At 41.5% G+C, this 20,349-nt stretch overlaps 1 protein-coding gene across 42 annotated transcripts in view; it reads right to left on the reverse strand.

The window, feature by feature from the left end:
• LOC115194257 (receptor-type tyrosine-protein phosphatase delta) overlaps positions 1 to 20,349 on the reverse strand; it is a 393,126-nt gene that overhangs the window by 87,269 nt on the left and 285,508 nt on the right. For 22 of the 42 annotated variants that reach the window (XM_029753822.1, XM_029753818.1, XM_029753817.1 and 19 more), the window contains 4 exons: positions 4,222 to 4,410; positions 2,985 to 2,993; positions 2,168 to 2,185; positions 47 to 157 (listed from right to left, as the gene is read on the reverse strand). In XM_029753822.1, the coding sequence (XP_029609682.1) occupies positions 47 to 157; positions 2,168 to 2,185; positions 2,985 to 2,993; positions 4,222 to 4,410 (327 nt within the window). The remainder of the gene's footprint in view (positions 1 to 46; positions 158 to 2,167; positions 2,186 to 2,984; positions 2,994 to 4,221; positions 4,411 to 20,349) is intronic. The other 20 variants (XM_029753824.1, XM_029753815.1, XM_029753802.1 and 17 more) reach the window with 3 other exon arrangements.

A 20,349-nucleotide genomic window follows, 5' to 3' on the forward strand; every position in this document is an offset into this window, starting at 1 on the left:
GCTTCCAAAGGAGAATACCGTTGTTGTTTTGTTGTCACTTTCCTACCTCTGACGTATAGATTGGCGGGGGCGGAATAACGGGTTCCATCGTTGTTGGTGGCGACGCACTCGTACTTCCCCTGGTCGGACTCTTCGCTCTGCTCAATCTGGAGGGCCCCTGCGTGGGAACAGAAGGTAGGTGCCGGACACCATTGGTTTTGTGTCAGCCATTTTTTATATAGTTAACAAACTTTTTTTTTAAACTTGCTTGACTGGTCAGGGGCCAACATGTTATTGAAGCCCCCTCACTCCTAGACTTGCTCCTTTTATGAATCGATGAGGGTACATCGTAAAATCGGCTACCATTGTAACTAGCGTAGAGGGATTTTTTTTTGTATCCGTAGGGATCATTTGCACAGAGGATAGTTTACTTCACCATTGACCAACACAACCTTACTTGTTTCGCAAATAGGCATTCTTCTTGTAACTTGACAGTTTTCCCCTAACATTACCCCAGGCTGATGTATTAAATGTGTGACATCTATATTACATATTTTCTGTAATTATAAAAAGACTAGTGTATTACATCAATCATGGATAGTTTTAGTCAGATAGCTTTACTATCAGGCCTACAGAAATCTTAGGGGAACAAATAAACATTTAACAACCATGGAAAAATATTTAACATTTAACATTTACCTCATTGTTGACATCAGAGGATAAAAACCAACCTACATACATGTTGCAGGGTCTAAAAAGGCACTCAACTTTAATACCAGTGTGAAAATATGTCATAGTATAGCTCGACTTTGAGGGATAGGGGCAAGCCCTGCAATGTACAACATTTCACTGGACTGTCAATATGGGGATGAGTGAAACTGCTTCAAGGAAGCATGGATCAAACAAAAGAGGTTTACAGTATACAAAAGCAGCATAACAAGGGAGGACAATTAAAAAATTAATTTGGGTATGAATTTTAGCATATTCAATCACAGATCTAATATCAATAAAATTAATTTAGGACTTCATCAAGTCAAAGTCGGTTAGAAAAATGCAGCACTTACAAAAAAATGAAAAAAAATGCTGCTGAGATATGTGAAAAAATACTCATCATATTATCGTATTACCAATATATCACCCTCTGTCACAAAACTTTTGACATGCAGATCTTGTCCAAAGAGCAAGAAATGTATGCCGGCACAACTTACAACCTTTTGACAACCCTTAGCTGAAAAATAAAATGCAATTGTATTAGAAGACAAAATTCAAAATGGTGGCCTTGATCCGACAAGAAGGCAACCAACCACTGCGTTAGCTTGTGAAAACTACAAAAGACACCCATAAAAATCCACCAATGGGATCCGCAGTGTGGTGTCACATGACCAGGGGAAAAATGGCTTATGCATCAATCACTCTCCAATTCCCAAACGGCAAAAATGGACCCGCCAGGTCCTCGCCAGACTCAACTGTTTGCCTTCCCCCAAACCCTGAAGAATAAAAAAACGTCAAAAAGTAAAATAGCCTTCAAACCCAAGAAAAGTAAGAAAAATAGGTGAAAGAGGAAAAAAGCACCCGGAGAAACTTTATCAAAAAAGTAGTTGTTTGGGCTTTTTTTTACACAAGGTACAGGAGAGGAAAGCAAATAGAATAAATAAAAAAATAGGCTTGCAAAGATAGAAAGAATTCTTTGGGAGAAAAAAGCAGAGTAAAGGAAATGTTGTCTTCAGCATGCCTGCGTGATTCCACAGCATCTGTGCATAATTTTAGTGCTGAACAAGAGCAGCTAAGGGGGAAAAATGTTTGGTTGTTTTAGTTGGACAAAAAGAGGGACACATGAGTCGCTATGGCCAAAAAGAAAACAAAAAAATGAAAGAACAATTAGAGTTTGAAAAAAAAGTTGTCATTGGATATGCTTCTTTGAGCCGGAGCAAGCATATCACAACTGAGTTTTTTGAAAAAGGCTCTTCAAATCAAAATTCAAAGGAGGAAATAAAGCATAGACAAAAAATGGAGATTGGATGGAGTCAACAGAACAGGACAAATAAGAAGGAAGGTCGATAATGGGAACGAAATGGGATTTGGAGTCGGGAAACAGGACAAAAATGAAGGCGGACGGGCGGATGGATGGGACGACAGCAAGAATGAATTTGTTTTGTTCATTCTGTGAACATCAGTTCAGCACTCTTACCTCTTATTGGTGTACCACCTGGGTGGATAATATGAATGCAAATAAGATTAGAAAGAAGAATCATTAGTAGGAGAAGATACAGGCTGGGGGCTTTGGAAGAAGAATCAAATTAGACTTAAACAGAGTACGTAAATAAAGCGGACTAGAGGAAAGAGAAATGAGAAAGAGAGAGAGAGCTAGAAAGAGAGAGAACTCTGTACTCTATTTGCAAAAAAAAGACAGGATTCATCTTAGGAAGGTATCATAGGTCAGAGAAGGTCAGAGAACGTTGTACAGTGGTGTGCCACAGGGGAGGTGCCATTTTGGAAGTGGCATGGATTCTGAAGACCATCTACTGAAGGGAAGGCTTGGAGGAGTTTGGATATGAGAGGGAAGAGACTCGTTTAAGAGACCTGGAACCCTTTAGCTTGACCTCCTAGTAATCGCAAAACATCTGCTTAAATCTCTGTAGTGGTGGTTGGCTATACAGTATTGAGTGAGTGAGTGAGTGAGAGAGTGAGACAGTGAGAGAGAGAGAGCTTGTGAGTAGGTGAGTGAGTGATTGACCATACAGTGAGGGTAGATAGGTAGGTTTTATTACTAAGGTGGGGGATATGGCATCTACAGGGCTAAAGCTGGGTGAAATGTGTGTGCTCTGGAAAAGGTGCCTGTATTGCTTATAGGAAAGCTTTGTGAGGGGGAAAGTATGTGTGTCACTAGCGTTATCTTAGTGTCTACACTAACTGTTAGTAAAATGCATGCCATGCATTTTATTAATAGTTATAACATGAAGAAAAATTAGTTGGGAGTGAAGTGTGCTTCAGAACTAAGCACTTACCAAAGGATTCTGTAGATTTAAATACGGAGAGAAGAAAGACAGCATAAAAATATTATTATATTCCTTAGGTTAAGTTACATTAGTTTTTTTTGTCAGAGTTAAAACTTTATCAACTCTACGTCACAGGAAAATCAAAGTCGCACATTAAAAAAAAGAGGGTTAATTTACACAGATTCTGTTAACAATAAGGTAAAGGAGGGTTAACAAGACATTTTAACAAAGGACAGCTGTGAAATCTGAAAAGGCAGGTGGTCAAACATAGAAGACTAATTGTACGAGAAGTAGTGCAAAATCTCAAATAGGAATGCTAATAGTAAATATTGCTAGCCAAACTACAAGTTAAGTAACGCTAGCATATATCCGATGGATTCTGAATTTCTAATGCTTTACCGCATTAAAAGGAAACTTGGAATATTCAGAGGAATGGGATGAGGAAGTATTGGGAATAAGCCACAGGCAAAGATAATAAAAATCTGGAGTCTACGTGGAAAAGCAGGGAGTAGATCCAGAGAGAGTCAATAAGGGACTGGGAAAGCTAGACACAAGCCTCACACACTACTGTGGCTACTTAAGGCCGGAAAACATTCCGGAAGGAATAGGTGCCTCGACTGAAGTTTTTATTTTCTGTTTTAATACAACTGTTAGTTTAAATATCAACAAAAAAACAACAAAGAATTAGAAAATGAAATTGCCTAAATGTCTTCCTATTCACTCCGTTCTGCAATTGTCTCTTGGAGCCTTTAAAAAAACAACAAAATTACTAAAAACCACGGGTGCTCCTTTGCAAGTTCTGAATGAAGCCCAATGTTGAATATTCATCGTTTTAGAGAAAACAAGAGATAAAAAAACAAAAGAGAATGGATCCGTCAAACACTGCAACGAGGCAGTCAAAGGGAATCAACTAAACTTAACCAAAAGAAAATTAACTCGTCAGAAGAACAGTCACAGCAGTGAGCAATGTGGAAGTCAGACTGAAGCGGCAAAACACACAGAGACAACCGACGGAGCCATGACAACACCAGAGACAGGGATGGGAGGAACAGACGACACACACCAGGATACACACACACACAGTAGAGAAGGAAGAAGAAGCAGTAGAAACAATGCCATTACCTACAAAATCAAAGCCAAAGAAGAAGAGGAGAAGGAAAATGAGAGAACAGAAACAGAAGGGATTAGGGTACAAATATGAAAGGGTACTCCCGGTTTAGTTCTGGTGGCGGAAGTGACACCCTACCTGATCTGAGCTGCTTGATACGTCCATTGTTGTTGGTGGTGTTGACGGGCAGGAAATCTTTGAACCAGGAGATGTCTGGGTCAGGGTTGCCGCTGGCGGCACAGAGCATGGTGGCCGTGCGAGTTCGCTCTACCACTTTCAACTGGGGGCCCATGTCAATGGTGGGGAAACCAGGGGGCAGTTGGTCCTCTGTGAAAACCAAGAGAACCATAGCTGTGAGCTCATTGAGTGCAAGTGAGAGGAGTGAGAGAAGAGAGAGCCAAAGGAAGATGGCAGAAATAATTACACCAATAGGAGAGAGAGAGAGAGGTAAGAATGAGAGTTTGTGTGTGTGAGTGTGGAGAATTAGAATCAACAGTAATGTGTGTGAGTCAGAGAGAGAGACAGAGACAGAGACAGAGACAGAGAGAGAGAGAGAGAGAGAGAGAGAGAGAGAGAGAGAGCAAGGCAAAGTGGCATATAGAGGGATGTGTGCATTGTGTTCATACTATTGTGAAGTTATAAACAGTTATTCAGTGACTACTATTTTCTGCTTCCATCTGAGATATACTTTGCTGAAACCTTCCCTTTATTTACCAGGCTATTAAATTGACATGGACAGAAAATAAAAATAATATGAACATGGAGATTGAAACATTTAGATAACCACTAGTCTCACAATATTCAGCAAGGCTCTGTATTCACAAAATGTGACACAAAACTTAACAGCTTTTTTAGACAGCTGACACTTGACAATGGGGTGTGTTTTGACTATTTGTACTGTATCGAGCATCTTTACAAGTGCATATTGGATGGTGTGACAGGAGGGTGTGCATGTGTCTCTGCCACATTGCGTAAGCTTGTCTCTTCCCTGTATCCACCACAAAGTGCTGCTATTAGAAAGGGGGGGCTGCTCCCCTTCCTGTTCTCTGAGATGCGAGACAAGATAACTCCCGCAGCTCCAGCTCCTGTGCAAAAAAAAAATCATTTTAACCAAACAAAGACAATCAAAGGCCTACATCAGCTTGTCTGGCCCCTTGAAGCTCTTAGCAGGAAGCTGACTTCCTTTCACAGTGAGAGAAGACTTACAGAGAGCACTGGGTAACATATCCCATCCAAAATGTCTATTGCTTTAGCTTTGTTCAGGTAGCCGCTAATGCTAAAGTGCTAATATGGAACATGGTTGGCATACCAATGAGGATAAAGCACACCTTAAAGCTTCGCTCTCCCTGTTGTGATATGCCTAATTAGCGTCTTTCCCTCCCTTCTCTCAAACGCCACCTATTTCGAGTCGCTCTCTTCATTAAAGTTTCATGAGACACACTTCAGGCTGGAAACAGCTTTGAGCAGCTGCTGTATCTGTGCAGCCGACGATAGCCAGGGCTGCCTTCCAATGATGCTTTCGGGTATCTGGCAGGAGAGGATACCTTGGTGGGTAAATCCTTTTCAAGAATTGGACTTCATTACAAATGAGGAACTTCGTTTTGAGCTTCTAAACTTCCCCTCTTCAAGTTAGTGTCCCAACCTGAACCAAGGTTTACTTTAACGATTGGATGCTATTTATGAGGGCATAAGCACAGAAATAGAATGACATTCTATTGATAATCACATAGGTTTGACTGTCAACTGCTAGAAAATCAACTTGGAGAGTGTCTTTGGGGTGGCTGAAACGCATTTTCAAGTCACTGTGATTCATAGTAATTGCAAATAAGGAAAGGGGTAAGGAATCTTATGACAACACTATTTCAAGTGTCATTAGCAATACATGTCACAAACACGCAGTTTAGCATAAATTCTCAATCCAAGGTGTTACGTCTGATGTAAGCATCCTAAGTATCTTCTTCTTGATCATTGGCCATTAAGGAAATGAGGTATGCCCTGGGGGTTGGTCCTATTAAAAGTTTGCTGGCGTCATGTTTCCTCGTCCTGCACTAAGACCCTCACTCTCACACAACCTTGAATGTGTTCCTCATTAGTCGATAAATACCCCAGCTTAGCGCGCTACTAATTTTAGCTCCATTGCGGCATATTGAGCTACCTGTTGGGGAGACACTACAGGCTACATGCACTCTATTAACATCTTGAGTTACAAATCAATCACGCTGCAAGCAAATGGAGAGTAGTAACTGAGGCAACTAGTGACAGAGAGAGGGAGAAGGACACGAGAAAGAGCCACAGCGTGTGCTTAGAAGAAATACAAAACTTCCACTGTTGTTTAGTATGGAGTCTGTATAGTATGGAGTCTGTATAGTATGGAGGCTGTATAGTATGGAGTCTGTATAGTATGGAGGCTGTATAGTATGGAGTCTGTATAGTATGGCGGCTGTATAGTATGGAGTCTGTATAGTATGGAGGCTGTATAGTATGGAGTCTGTATAGTATGGAGGCTGTATAGTATGGAGTCTGTATAGTATGGCGGCTGTATAGTATGGAGTCTGTATAGTATGGAGGCTGTATAGTATGGAGTCTGTATAGTATGGAGTCTGTATAGTATGGAGTCTGTATAGTATGGAGTCTGTATAGTATGGGGTCTGTATAGTATGGAGTCTGTATAGTATGGAGTCTGTATAGTATGGAGTCTGTATAGTATGGAGGCTATTATATAAAAATAAGTCACCACAAAACATACTCTCTCATTGCATGGTAATTATCCATAGCTAAAGGCAGGGATTTGGTATCTGATAAGGCTTTAAAATGTGAATGTTGGATACTCATGCAGGCCCATCAAATGCAATACTGATAGTCTAAAATCTGTACAACGAAATGATCAGGAGTCTGGTTATTATTGACTTACTTTTAGTTGTTAACAACAATTATGAGAATAAGTTATGAGAAAAATAACCTATTTAGAGAGCCTAACATTAACATTTCTCTCACAAAGATGTATTACTTAAAAACGATTTAGAAAAATTCCACCTCTCATGACTTAGGGGCATACAGATAAGAATGCTGGGCAAGGAGAACGCCTTAAAAGCTTAGCTTTGCGGATTAATACATCAAATGTGACAATAAATCTACTGGTTACAGCCGTTGCCCACACTGCATAAAAGAAACAGGAAACGGTTTTAGATTCCAAGTAAAAAGAAAAAAAAAAGACAGGAAAAAAAGAAAAGGATGGTACATTTCTTTCATAAAAAGAACCTCTGTGTTAAAGTGCCATTAAAGAAATAGCCTAATGAAAGAGAATGGGTTTGCAGAGGTGTTTCGTTTGAAAGGAGGGAGAGGAGGAGGAGGAGGAGGAGGAGGAATTAATTGTGCGAGGTAGCTCCCACTCCTGAGCCTCCCACAGCCCGTTGCAAGGTCGAACGGAGAAATCAGTTGATTTCTAAAGCGAATCAAAAGCTACCTGCTGGAACACAATAGCCTGGAACACGCCTCGGAATATGGACGCATGTTGAATATCATAATCGGATGTGACAATCCGTGCAGCCTAAAAAACAAACTCCGTAGAAAAGTACAATGTATAGTTGAAGGACAAAAAGGTGCTCAGGAGATCAGAATTTAGCCTTTCTCTGAGCGATCAAAGTTGCTCTCGTGCTGGGCAAAAGCAATAGCCTTGAAAAGTCTGCTCCATAGTCTACATGTTTAAATATATCCACTGTAAGGTCTGTGTCAGAATTATATTGTTTGACACCATATCAACTAAGTTTGAGAGATCTAAGGTATGTCATAGCATTTTTCTTTCATGTCAGACAAACCGCTGTATTGCCTGTTCAATTTGTTGCTTACGATGCTGTCTTGTAGACTACAATGTTACAGTATCCACTACATGTTGCACAGTTTTAAGTTAGGTAATGTTCAAGGATTCCTTGGCATCCCTGTCATTTCCCTTTGGTTCAACTCCAATAACATAAGTGCAGCTGAGACTGCTGTATTGGTCGGTCTGAAAACAATGATCTGGTAACAAAACATTTTCTGGCCTTTTGAACACATTCCTGCGGACCTCACAATATGATTTACAGTCCTTTTGTGCAGTTGTGCTCCTCCAGAACAGCTAAGAAGTCATGACATCAGCTGTGAGGTATCTGCAGACACTGCCCGACCATAACTCTAAAACTACCCTAGGTAATATAAAAATATCTTCCCACAGTCCCTTTTTGCCTTCCTCTGCCACTCCCAGTACATTCGTTTACCTCACAGAATAAATTAGCATTGCGCTAATAAATAAAGGAGGAAATTAAACACCTTTCCTCCCCTTCTGGTGTGATTAACAACTCAAATCGTCCGAAGCTGCGGCAGCATTTTCTTCAGGAGGCCGAGAGAACCAAATTAAACAAGAGTAAATCGCTAGTTAATTTATGTGGCAGACCTGATGTTTGTTGTATGCCTTTTTGAAAAACTGTGGAGTTGTTGACAAAACGAGCGGATAGCAATTTGACCATGTGCTATGTTTGCAGTTCCGCTAATAGTCAGGGCTTGGGTAGGGTTTTCGACTTGCGGTTACATAAATGATCAACCCGGGCTAATTCATTACCACTCAGGAAACTATTGGCTGTTTCCTGTGATAGAATTGGAAATTGGCTAAGTTTTAATTTGTGTTTGTGTGTGTGCACGCGTGTGTAGCACATGGGGATGTGTAAAACATACTATTCAGCCTGAGGCGTCCCCATTTCCGCCAGCGATTAGCTAGCTTTTTGCATGGCGCCGACTGGTAAGACGCTTCAGGAGGGTGGTCACGTGTGCTAGCAAGGCAGAGGTCCCGAGTTCGCCAGGTATGGGCTGAATCGGGAGGAAGTGGTTCTCGCTGATGTGCTTTACACTTGTATGTGTTAATGTCTGTGAGTGGGTTCTCTGTGTGTCTGAGTACAGCATGCATGACATCACCATTCTCTGTGGATTGAAGTAAAACGTGAAATGCAGCATAAAGGGGCCTCTGTGCGGTTTCTTTTTCACGTCACTGGAAGAAAAAAAAACTGAAAGCTCAAGGACAGTTTCAGACAAGGGAAGTTTTATAACTTTGCTCAAGACCATACTGTATTCAACAATGGATCTACACACTAAATGAGATGGAGGGGAGTAATGCTGAAGTCACCTTCGAAAGAACTGCTGAGCACTGGTGCTTGATATAAAAGGACTCCCAATGACAATTTGCACACATTAACCAGTCAGGCCATCAGGCACTATAGGAACCTGGTGCCAAGTATGCGAGGGTAGGAAAAAAAAGACATTGGCTCAAATAGTACCTCAGTGAGCATATTTTCACAAAATACATGAGGTCATTGGACATAAGCTCAGGCTATTAGCAAATGATGTCTATCGTTCACTCTTATGTCTCGGCAGTGTCTCCCTAACAACATGCTCCTCCACAATGACAAGGGTAGCCATACAAGTATGTACAAAAAAACACTCATTTGGTAACACTAACCAGCCCTGTAAATGTCTCAACTGCCACCACCAAACCCCTCTCCCCTAACCCCAAAGAACTCTCAGAAAACACCCTGGCATGACACCCCCTTTGCACAGTCATGTAATTACAACAGACAAACATAAGTAATATTCTCCTTGGGAGGACCGCTAATTAAATCTGGCTAATTGAGTCTCGACAGACCAGACTAACATTTGGGATGTGATTAGTTACTGTTTACCCGACCAACTTAGCCCAGTTTGCGTAATGGTGTATAGAGGGAGAGAGGAGGGGGAACCCTGTTTACAGAACGTTGAGGGCCTAATGTGGTTATCTCGACGGGAAGCGATTCATTAGCACAGCGAGGTGACAGTGCAGCTGAACCAAGGGGCTGAATGTCTAGTTCTGCCACTTGATATTTGCTCAACGTTGACAGAAGATTTACAGAACGATTATAAACCACTTCTTTGACAGACAGCTTCCTGTTGACACTCCAAAGACTTGACCTGGGGAGAGGAAGTCAGGAAGTGTGCACTTCCTGTGTGACATTCTTTGTCACCCTCACATGATCCTGACTAGAATATTGGGTTGTGGAATATTTTGTAAATCTGTCTGTCAACACTTCTAATACAGCGATGGTAGGGCATAGGTTTCCATAAATCACATTGCATTCAACTCCAAAATGACCTAATAAGTACAAAGGAATGTGAGGAAAGGAAATAAGTCTTTGGTGCGGTGCGGTGTACTCTCCCCCCAAAAAATGAATCCATAAAGACATAAACCTTTCCGGTCACATTCCGGCTTTAATTTCGTGCCAGCCACATGGGGATTGGATCCAGTCAGGTCTTTTTTCCCTCCAGGCGGAACTAAACTTTTCACCCGAGGCTTGAGGTTATTCTTCTGGGAAAATCCCTGCAGGCCATAATAAGATATATTTGTTGGACGTTTTTGAGCGGATACAATCTACTTAAAGAGGCTGTCACAGGTCAGTTGCTGTGGCGCCACGCAGGAGAAAGAGCGTGCTGAGACGCATTGTGGTTTGGGAATCCCTCCTGCCTGAAAATGGCGGATTATCGGAATGCTGGAATGTCGGTGGGGGAACTCTTCAAGTATGACACCCATCCGTTTAAAATTTCTCACTCCTTTTAGCTTTGTTGTCCAGCATGCCCAGCTTAGGATGCGCTCTTAGTCTTCTTCTCAGTGTTCACGAGATAAGGTTTTTCAGCCAGCACAAAAAGCCCACAAAACATTTTCCATTTCCTTTTAAATGTGACAGTAAACTATTCGCTTTCCCCCTTAAATGCCACAGCAGCGTCAACCACAGCCGTTTCTTCTCGCAGTATAGTGTGTAATGTGCAGTTAAGTCACCCTGATTAGAAATGTATTTGCTATCAAAGCGTCAAACAAATGAAACAACAGCCTGGAAGATGAAGAATTTCCCCAGGTTAGTAATGTTAACCAACTGTCTCTTTTGCTTCTGTAACACTGCTCCAATGACAATTGAGTTGGGCCTGTCTTGCTGATTGGGCATTCATTGTAAATGGGTTCTAACTAAGTATTGGTTGCTTTATGGACTTGGACAATAGTGACCTACAAGTGCAGGCATGCAGCGCACACAGAACAGAGAGAGAGAGGGAACGAGAGAATGAAAGACAGAGTGCAGTGACCTCGGGAGAGGACTAAATGGAAATGGTCTTAGCGTATGAAAAATGGTGCCGGAGCGTGGGATAAATCATGTAATAAATCATCTCTCAGGACATAGATGAAGGGGTGAAATCTGCAGGCCGGAAAAATCTGCCAGAAAAGGCCATCTAAGGATGACTGGCGCCATGACGCACTCAGGACTTGACCATAATCCCAGGACACTGGCAGATGTCCAACAGTGTGGGACGTGTGGGTAAATTCCTTTTGACAAAGAGGACGGACTGTGCAACACTAACGTTATAGAGTTAATCTGTGCCAGCCCCTCTGTTTCAATACAGCACGTGACCCAGATGTTTACGTAGCAGTGTAGCATGCCCAGGATTTGGTATTCTTTTGTGATGGAAAAACATTGTTTATTTTGTTTGGCCATGGACTACAGTATGTTACTTGAAGGTGCTTAATGGTTGAGACATACTTTTGAAGAAAAATAAGCAATGTTGTGTGGAATTGAATAGGACAGCTTATTGTACAATGACGGCATCATTCACCCTAATCTGACAAACTGTTTACATTTTCCCATAAAGTTCAATACAAATGTGTTAGTCCATCAACTAAATGGCAAACCTGAATCCTCTTCAACAAAATGTTCCTCTCTCTGCACCAGTTCAACTGATGTATTCAATTATGTTGTTTTTGGCATTTGAGGCGGAACTGTTAATTATGCTTTTGTTTTCTCTCAAGCAAAATTACTCGACCAAACGTAAGAGTTCTTCATGAACAAAGGCACACACTAATTCCTCTTTGTGTTAATCGTATGACGCCATTTGCTCTCCTTTTTCTCTATCTCTCATTCCCTGTTTTCCCCTACATCTTTCACAGTCCCGTTGTTGTCTTCCCCCACGCTCTACTTACAAGGCGCAGTCCTCAACGCGGTCAAAATGTGATATTTTACAGTCGAGCACATCAACAATGACAGGCCTCTAAATCTACCCACCTTTGCTTTATCAGCAATGTACAGCTGGGTTGGGATATTCCAAATTGTGACAGTTCCACCTCAAAGAGAGCCTTTTGATAGACAGAATAGAGCTGTATTTCTCCACATATCCATCCATCATTTTATCCATATCCCTTTACAGGAGGTGAAACTTGTCCCTGTATGAATTTTTGGACCCTGAAAGTGCATTGTGATATCACTCACATATTACTGAATTATTGTGCATGCACAGATGTTTGACTGAGGAAACACTCTTCTCACTCCACTTCGATACCGAAGTGGCTTTTTCGTAGCAGGTTAGGAGAATTAACCTAGCAGGTCAGGAGACTGAGATTAAGGTTAGGAAAAGGGTCAAGGGTTAGCAAAAATTGCTTTGTATTGCTTGAAAATAGTTTGTCCATGTTTGACTGTGATTTAAATTAGCTTCTTTGAAACAGGAAATAGGGCGACAGGCTAAGAGAGGTCTTGGAAATTAGATTTCCTTATAAACATACCCTTCCCGGGTTATTTTGGCCAAAGGAAATCTGCTTTAATACAATTTATATCTTATAATGAAATAAATTGATTTCAAAATTGATGTATTATTCATGTTTCAAGCAGAACAAGTGGAGGAAGCAGAGAATGAAGGGTCTAGAATTGACACAATATAAAACAGTGATAACAATTTCCTACTGCTGACATCTTGGTTTCACAGGCCTTCTGTCTCTGTCACTGTCTAAAACAGGAAAGCTATCACCTAAATTATGCTTTTGTGACACACCCAAAATGTATGGTCACATTTTTGTGTTTATTTGTGTTAAACAGATAATAGTTAATGTGAAGCAGGAATTGCACAATTTTTGACGCATCACAACCGATAAAAGGTGTGCTGACGGTGTGGTCTCGATATGGACTAGGATAATGGTTGTATGTGTGTGTGTGTGTGTGTGTGTGTGTGTGTGTGTGTGTGTGTGTGTGTGTGTGTGTGTAAGAGAGAGAGAGGCTTGAGTTCTTTGGCGTGAATGGTTATTGGCCACTAGGAGTTTTGCGATACTGATATTGTCAATCGACTTCTCTTTACCGATAGCACATCAGCGCAAGCTACTCAAACACAACATATCCCTTTAATACACAGTGCTGTCCACAAAGGGCTTGTTTAAGACTCAGTGTCTGAGAAAATTGTAATAACATGTATGCCCATCACACTGGAACTTGATCCGCCTCGATTGTGGGATTCTGTTGGATTCCCTGTCAGATTATAAACATCTCAATGTCACCTCAGACAGAATACTTGGAATACGTCAGATGCAAGTGAAAAGTGATGATCTTTGACCATCAATGGAGTCAAGTATCTCACGGAGGGGCTGGTGTAGCAAACCATGCAGAGAAACACATGTCAAAACTGCCACCGATTGCAAGGTTCTCAAGGTTGGGATGGAGCACTTAATATAATCCAAGACAGCACACACCAAATACAGTACAATACAAGTTCCCAAAATAGTATTTGATGTTTACATCGAGATATGTCAGATAGATCATGTGACTGAATGAATTACATTGGTGTATTGCAGCATCATATTCATCTTATTAGGGCATTACATTTAGGAATTTAAATCCATCCTATACAATATCAGATGATATGCTTCACTCCACATCACTCGACTTCATGACTAGCAACATCCCCCAATAAGCTTCCTTACATCAAAAGGCATTAGATTAGATAACCGTCAAAGTACTAATACAATCATGGCAGACGCAATCCTCATAACCAGCACTTAGTAAACGAGGCACAGCATGCATGGGGGATTTCCCAAATATATAATTCAGGCTTGTACTTGGTAGACCAGTTCAAAGCTCAGAGAACACAGACTGCCTTAAAACACAGCAGGGTTTTTTGGGCTCCAGTCTTTTTTTGGGGGGGGGTTCAAAACTCATTGAGTCATTGATGTTACATTGTGGGAGTTATCTGCATTTGACATCTGATCGGTGAAAATAATACACTAGTGGCTTTAAAGCAAAAAAGAAAGGGGGGATAAATAAAATCTTCCCGACAATTGACATTCACAAATGCATGCGGGAATTGTCGGTGCTCCGTAATCCTCTGGGGATTTGGAAAGCAAATGAATAGTTGAACTTTGCAGTGAAAGCCCCTGGCCCAGTTACCTCGGCTGTGTAAACATCTGGGATTGGGTGACCCTGGGTAAACAGTATCAGGTATTTGGTACAGTGAGCCAAGTACAGTTGGTGTTGATAGTCGTGTAATCGCACCATGTGTTGAGTAATAGACAGCATTTAGACAAATTAGCAGACATTGGGACCCTATAAAGTAATGTTTGGGAAGCACTGATACTATGTACGCAGTATGTAACTGAGTTACGGGTGATATAGTTGTAACTGGTGAGTGTATTCAAGGTCCTACAAGCAGACAGTAAAGGCAATTAAACCAATTATACAGTAGGATAAAAATTGATTATTTTGCCTATTTCCAAGTGCAGTAGTAAGGGACTGTGGTATTTCTACCATGCCTCCCAAACAGAGAATGGCATCAACTGTACCCTGCATAACAAATGTTCCTCTTAAAAATGATGCAGCTAATTTACAGGCCACAAAGTTACATTTGTGAAAATCGCTGGGACTGAGTGCATTTTCAACTTCTGCTGTGTTTTTCACCTTCCATCGCCTGTGGGGTTGAACAGGATGAGTTGTGAAATTGTGTCCGGTCTGCTCATTAACATAATGTATCAGCTTTGACAAGAGGCTAGGTATCCCATTACAAATGTGCATGGGAATTTCTTTAGCATGGAGAGTAAGGGAGGGAGAGGGAGTGAGGGAGTGTGGGAGGGAGGGTGAAAAAAAGGTGGAAAGTGAGACAGAGAGAGAGGAAGGGAAGGTCAGAGAGAGAGGGAGAGAGAGAGAGAGAGTAGGGAAGAGAGAGAGAAGTTAGAGGGTGGGGGAGGAGAAAGCTCTCTAACCTCAGCCATTCTGTTTCAGTGAAAAATAGCATCCTCTCCCCACTCGCTTTCTCCACTGATTGTTTCCTTATAAATCCCCTTTGAGATTCCATAATTCATTGAATGCTTCTTATTTGCTTTTAAAACACACTCGGCTAATGCGTAAGATTATGGGGACTCTGTTGCAGAGTGAATCAATTAATCATTGGCTGCTTTATTTTCTATTTTCCAAACCTCACTCACAGAACACTCCCAGTCATTCTTCATTCAGGATGACACTGAAAAACTTGCATTTAAAAGTCCAGGAGTCTATCTATAGAAAGGAAGTTTAAAACCGATTAGCTAACAATAACATCTACTAATAACATTTACTGCAAACTATTATGGATTACAAAGGGAAACCCAGCCGCGAGCTGTCCGGTGGTACAAACCTATCAGACTACCTAAATACCTTCTATGCTAGCTTCGAGGCAAGCAACACTGAACCATGCATGAGAGCACCAGCCGTTCCGGATTACAGTGTGATAACGCTCTCCGTAGCCGATGTGAATAAGACCTTTTAAACAGGTTAACATTCACAAGGCCGCAGGGCCAGATGGATTACCAGGATGCGTACTAAGAGCATGTGCTGACCAGCTGGCGAGTGTCTTCACTGATATTTTCAACCTCTCCCTGACCCAGTCTGTAATATCTACATGTTTCAAGCAGACCACAATAGCCCCAGTGCCAAGAATGCCAAGGTAACCTGACTGAATGACTATAGCACTGTAGCACTCACATCTGTAGTCATAAAACACTTTGAAAGGCTGGTCATGGCTCACATCAATGGAATGGGCCCTCAGACACTCAAAAAAGTTCAACAGCTACACTATTGAGAGCATCCTGACTGACTGCATCAATGCTTGGTATGGCAACTGCTTGGCATCCGACCGCAAGGAGCTACAGAGGGTAATGCGTACGACCCAGTACATCACTAAGGGCCGAGCTCCCTGCCATCCAGAAACTCTATACAAGGTGGTGTCAGCCATCCAAGTCATAGACTCTTCTCTCTGCTACCGCACGGCAAGCGGTACCGGAGCGCCAAGTCTGGGACCAAAAGGCTCCTGAACAGCTTCTACCCCAAAGCCATAAGACTGCTGAACTATTTGCATTGACCCCCTTTGTTTTTTTGCATTGACATTCTTGCACTGGCTCTATGCACACTCACTGGACTCTACCCCCACACTCATACATACTACACTGACACTCCAACACACATATACAAACACACTCACACACTAAACATGCATATTGACGCCACACACACATAAACACACGTTCACACTCTTCACATACGCTGCTGCTAATCTGTTTATGATCTATCCTGATTGCGTAGTCACTTTTACCCCTATCTACATTATGCACATTATTCCTCTTTTACCTCAACTACCTCGTACATTAACTCAGTACCAGGACTCCTTGTACATTGCCTCATTATTGTAGTTTTATTGTGTTACTATTTACTTTTTTATTTTTCTAATATTTTCTTACTTTTTAACTCCGCATTGTTGTGAAAGGGCTCGTAAGTAAGCATTTCTGGGTAAAGTCTACACCTGTTGTATTCGGCGCAAGTGACTAATAAAAATGTATTTGATTTTTATTTTATCTTTTGAAAACTTTTTTCCCCACATAAATTTACACAAAACGCTTGCTCTTTTAATATGAGAGGTTCATTACGAGGACAAACGGTCTCTCGCAGAAATCACACTGTACCGAACTGAACACTGCTCCTGCCAAGCCAAAAATCCCTTTCACTGTAAAATGACAGATAGGGAAGTGATGGGATTCCATAAGCCAGCCCCTCTAAACTAACCCCACACACTGTTCCTCCATGCCTGCAGTCCCTGTAGCCCAGTCACCAATCTGTCATGGCCAGTAGCTAGTAGATTACATCAGCTGACCTGAGTGCAACAGAGATGAACAGGTAACTGCCAAAATAATGGAAACAACTTACAGTGTCTTAATAGGGCATTGGGCCACGATGAGCCAGAACAGCTTAAATGCACCTTGGCATAGATTCTACAAGTGTCTGGAACTATATCGGAGGAATGTGACACCAATCTTCCACAAGAAATTCCATCATTTGTGTTTTTTTTGATGGTGGTGGAAAATGCTATCTCAGGCACCGCTCCAGAATGTCCCATAAGTGTTCAATTGGGTTGAGATCTGGTGACTGAGGTGGCCATGGCATATGGTTTACATCATTTTCATGCTCATCAAACCATTCAGTGACCACTTGTGGATGACAATGACAACTCTGAGCATTGTCATCCAAAGGGGTCATATCCATGGTAGCCAAATAATGGCCAAAATAATGACCTGCTCAGCATTGTTATACATGACCCTAATCATGATGGGATGTTAATTGATTAATTAACTAAGGAACCACACCTGTGTGGAAGCACCTGCTATCAATATACTATGTATCCCCCATTTACTTAAGTGTTTCCATTATTTTGGCAGTTACCTGTGTGTGATGCCACTGCACTGCTGGCAAGGGGCCTGTGCATATTCTCAGAGCTGCGACATTCATAAACATGACAAATTGGCCATGATATCCCTCTATTTACACTTAAGCACAGAGAGCAGAGCGAGGGAGAGAGGGGGGTAGGTAGAGAGGTCGGGAGAGTGTGTTTGTCAGATGCCCCGGGGGTCAGTTGGGCTGAAAGATGAAAAGGACGGACACTGGGTCCTTCTCTCCACAGGCCTGGCCAGGCAGGCAGGCACAAATCTCTGTTTTGACTCAAATGCTCACCCAGCTTTGCAGACTGCACTTCAGCTCAGACAGATGTACTACCTTTGAGTGGTGGAGATCACCTAGAGGGAGCATGGAGGGTGGAGGGAGGGAGGGAAAGCTGAAAAGGGAGGGGTTTATAGAAAATAATAGGTAGACGCTGCCTCCCTCTACCACTTTTGTTTGTCTACCTCTCTCTTGTCAGAATGTCCTCCTGTGACTCCTTCCTCCTATTTTTACATGAGTTTGTCTTTTCATCCTTTTATATCCACCTCTTTCTTTCTGTCTGGGTGTCTCTACATCTCTCTCTCTCTCTCTCCTCCCCCCTCGCTGCCTATGCCTCTGTTTAGGTTTTCACTTAGCATATTCCATTTGCTGTCTGTTACCCTGAGCGATGAATCAATTTTCCTTAGAAAACGGAACCTCATTTGTTTAGCGTGGGGTAAAAAATTCTTATTCGTCATCTTATCTGCCATCAGCACTTTTTCTGTTATGATTAGTAATATTCAGAGGAGGAGCAAAGAAAAAGAAAAGCTACTTCAAAAAAGCTCAGAGCTATTTGCCAAACACAAATCAGAGATGCGAGTCTCTTCATTTTTTTCTTCATCATCCGGAAGGCGTACGCTAGGGAGCTCTGGTTTTAACAGTCCATCAACCTCCAATCTCTCCTTCTGAGCACAATAAACATTTGTAAATAAAGAAGATGTGGCTAGGAATACATAAACAGCGTAGTACTGGTGTTTCTTTCCTAAAGATGCTTTCCTGTCTGTGATGAAGCCCTTTTGAGGATTTCATGCTTTAATGCCATGAGGACTTTCATTCATTTAATTCTCATGTTTTAACGTGTCTATTATTGTACGTCTAACCTGCTCAGAATCATTTGGGCTATGTATTGTACGTTCTACTTTGAAGAACTGTATTTTAACTGTATTTAGGTGTATAGCATCATGTATTTGTGTGACATATACTGAGTGTACAAAACATTAAGGACACCTAATATTGAGTTGCCCTCAGAACAGCCTCAATTCGTTGGGGCATGGACTCTACAAGGTGTCGAAAGCGTTCCACGGGGATGCTGTCCCATTTTGACTCCAATGCAGTTGTATGAAGTTGGCTGGATGTCCTTTCGGTGGTGGACCATTCTTGATACACACGGGAAACTGTTGAATGTGAAAAACCCAGCAGCTTTGCAGATCTTGACAAAACCGGTGCGCCTGGCACCTAATACCATACCCCGTTCAAAGACACTTAAATCTTTTGTCCTGCTCATTCACCCTTTGAATGGCACACATACACAATCCATGTCTCAATTGTCTCAATGCTAAAAAATCCTTCTTTAACTTGTCTCCTCCCCTTTATCTACACTGATTGAAGTGGATTTAACAAATGACATCAATATGGGATTATAGCGTTCACCTGAATTCCCCTGGTCAGTCTATGTCATGGAAAGAGCAGGTGTCCTTAATGTTTTGTACACTCAGTCTATGTACAGTATGTTTAATGAAGTGTGGGTATTACAGGTATCCTGTAAAAAAATCGGAATAAGTGTAGCATTGAGATAAACAATAACAGTTGATCTTTCATTGTATTCCCATGAAGCTCCAACAAGGAAAAGTAGAGATCAGACTATTACCTTACCCCTCCCCAGTCTTAAGATAAGGAATACAATCACATCCACTAATCATTAACTTGTACATTTTGTTCCACAACATACAGTACAAGTCAAAAGTTCAGACACACCTACTCATTCAAGGGTTTTTCTTCATTTTCCTATTTTCTATATTGTAAAATAATAGTGAAGACATTACAAATATGGAATCGCGTAGTAACCAAAAAAGTGCAAAATAAATAAAAATATACAAAAAAAGAAGACATATTTTATATTTGAGTTTCTTCAAAGTAGCCACCCTTTGCCTTGATGACAGCTTTGCACACTCTTGGCATTCTCTCAACCAGCTTCATGAGGTAATCACCTGGAATGCATTTCAATTAACAGCTTGTTAAAAGTTCATTTGTGGAATTTCTTTCCTTCTTAATGCGTTTGAGACAATCAGTTTTGTTGTGACAAGGTAGAGGTGGTATACAGAAGATAGCCCTATTTGGTAAAAGACCAAGTCCATATTATGGCAAGAACAGCTCAAATAAGCAAAGAGAAACAACAGTCCATTACTTTAAGACATGGTCAGTCAATCTGAAAAATGTCAAGAACTTTGAACGTTTCTTCAAGTGCAGTCACAAAAACCATCAAGCGCTATGATGAAAATGGTTCTCATGAGGACCGCCACAGGAAAGGAAGGCCCAGAGTTACCTCTGCTGCAGAGGATAAGTTTGTTTGTGATACCAGCCTCATAAATTGCAGCCCAAATAACTGCTTCATAGAGTTCAAGTAACAGACACATCTCAATGTCAACTGTTCAGAGGAGACTGTGAATGACGCCTTCATTGTCAAATTGCTGTAAAGAAA

This window comes from Salmo trutta, chromosome 5 (genome assembly GCF_901001165.1).
Source record: "Salmo trutta chromosome 5, fSalTru1.1, whole genome shotgun sequence".
Taxonomy (NCBI): domain Eukaryota; kingdom Metazoa; phylum Chordata; class Actinopteri; order Salmoniformes; family Salmonidae; genus Salmo; species Salmo trutta.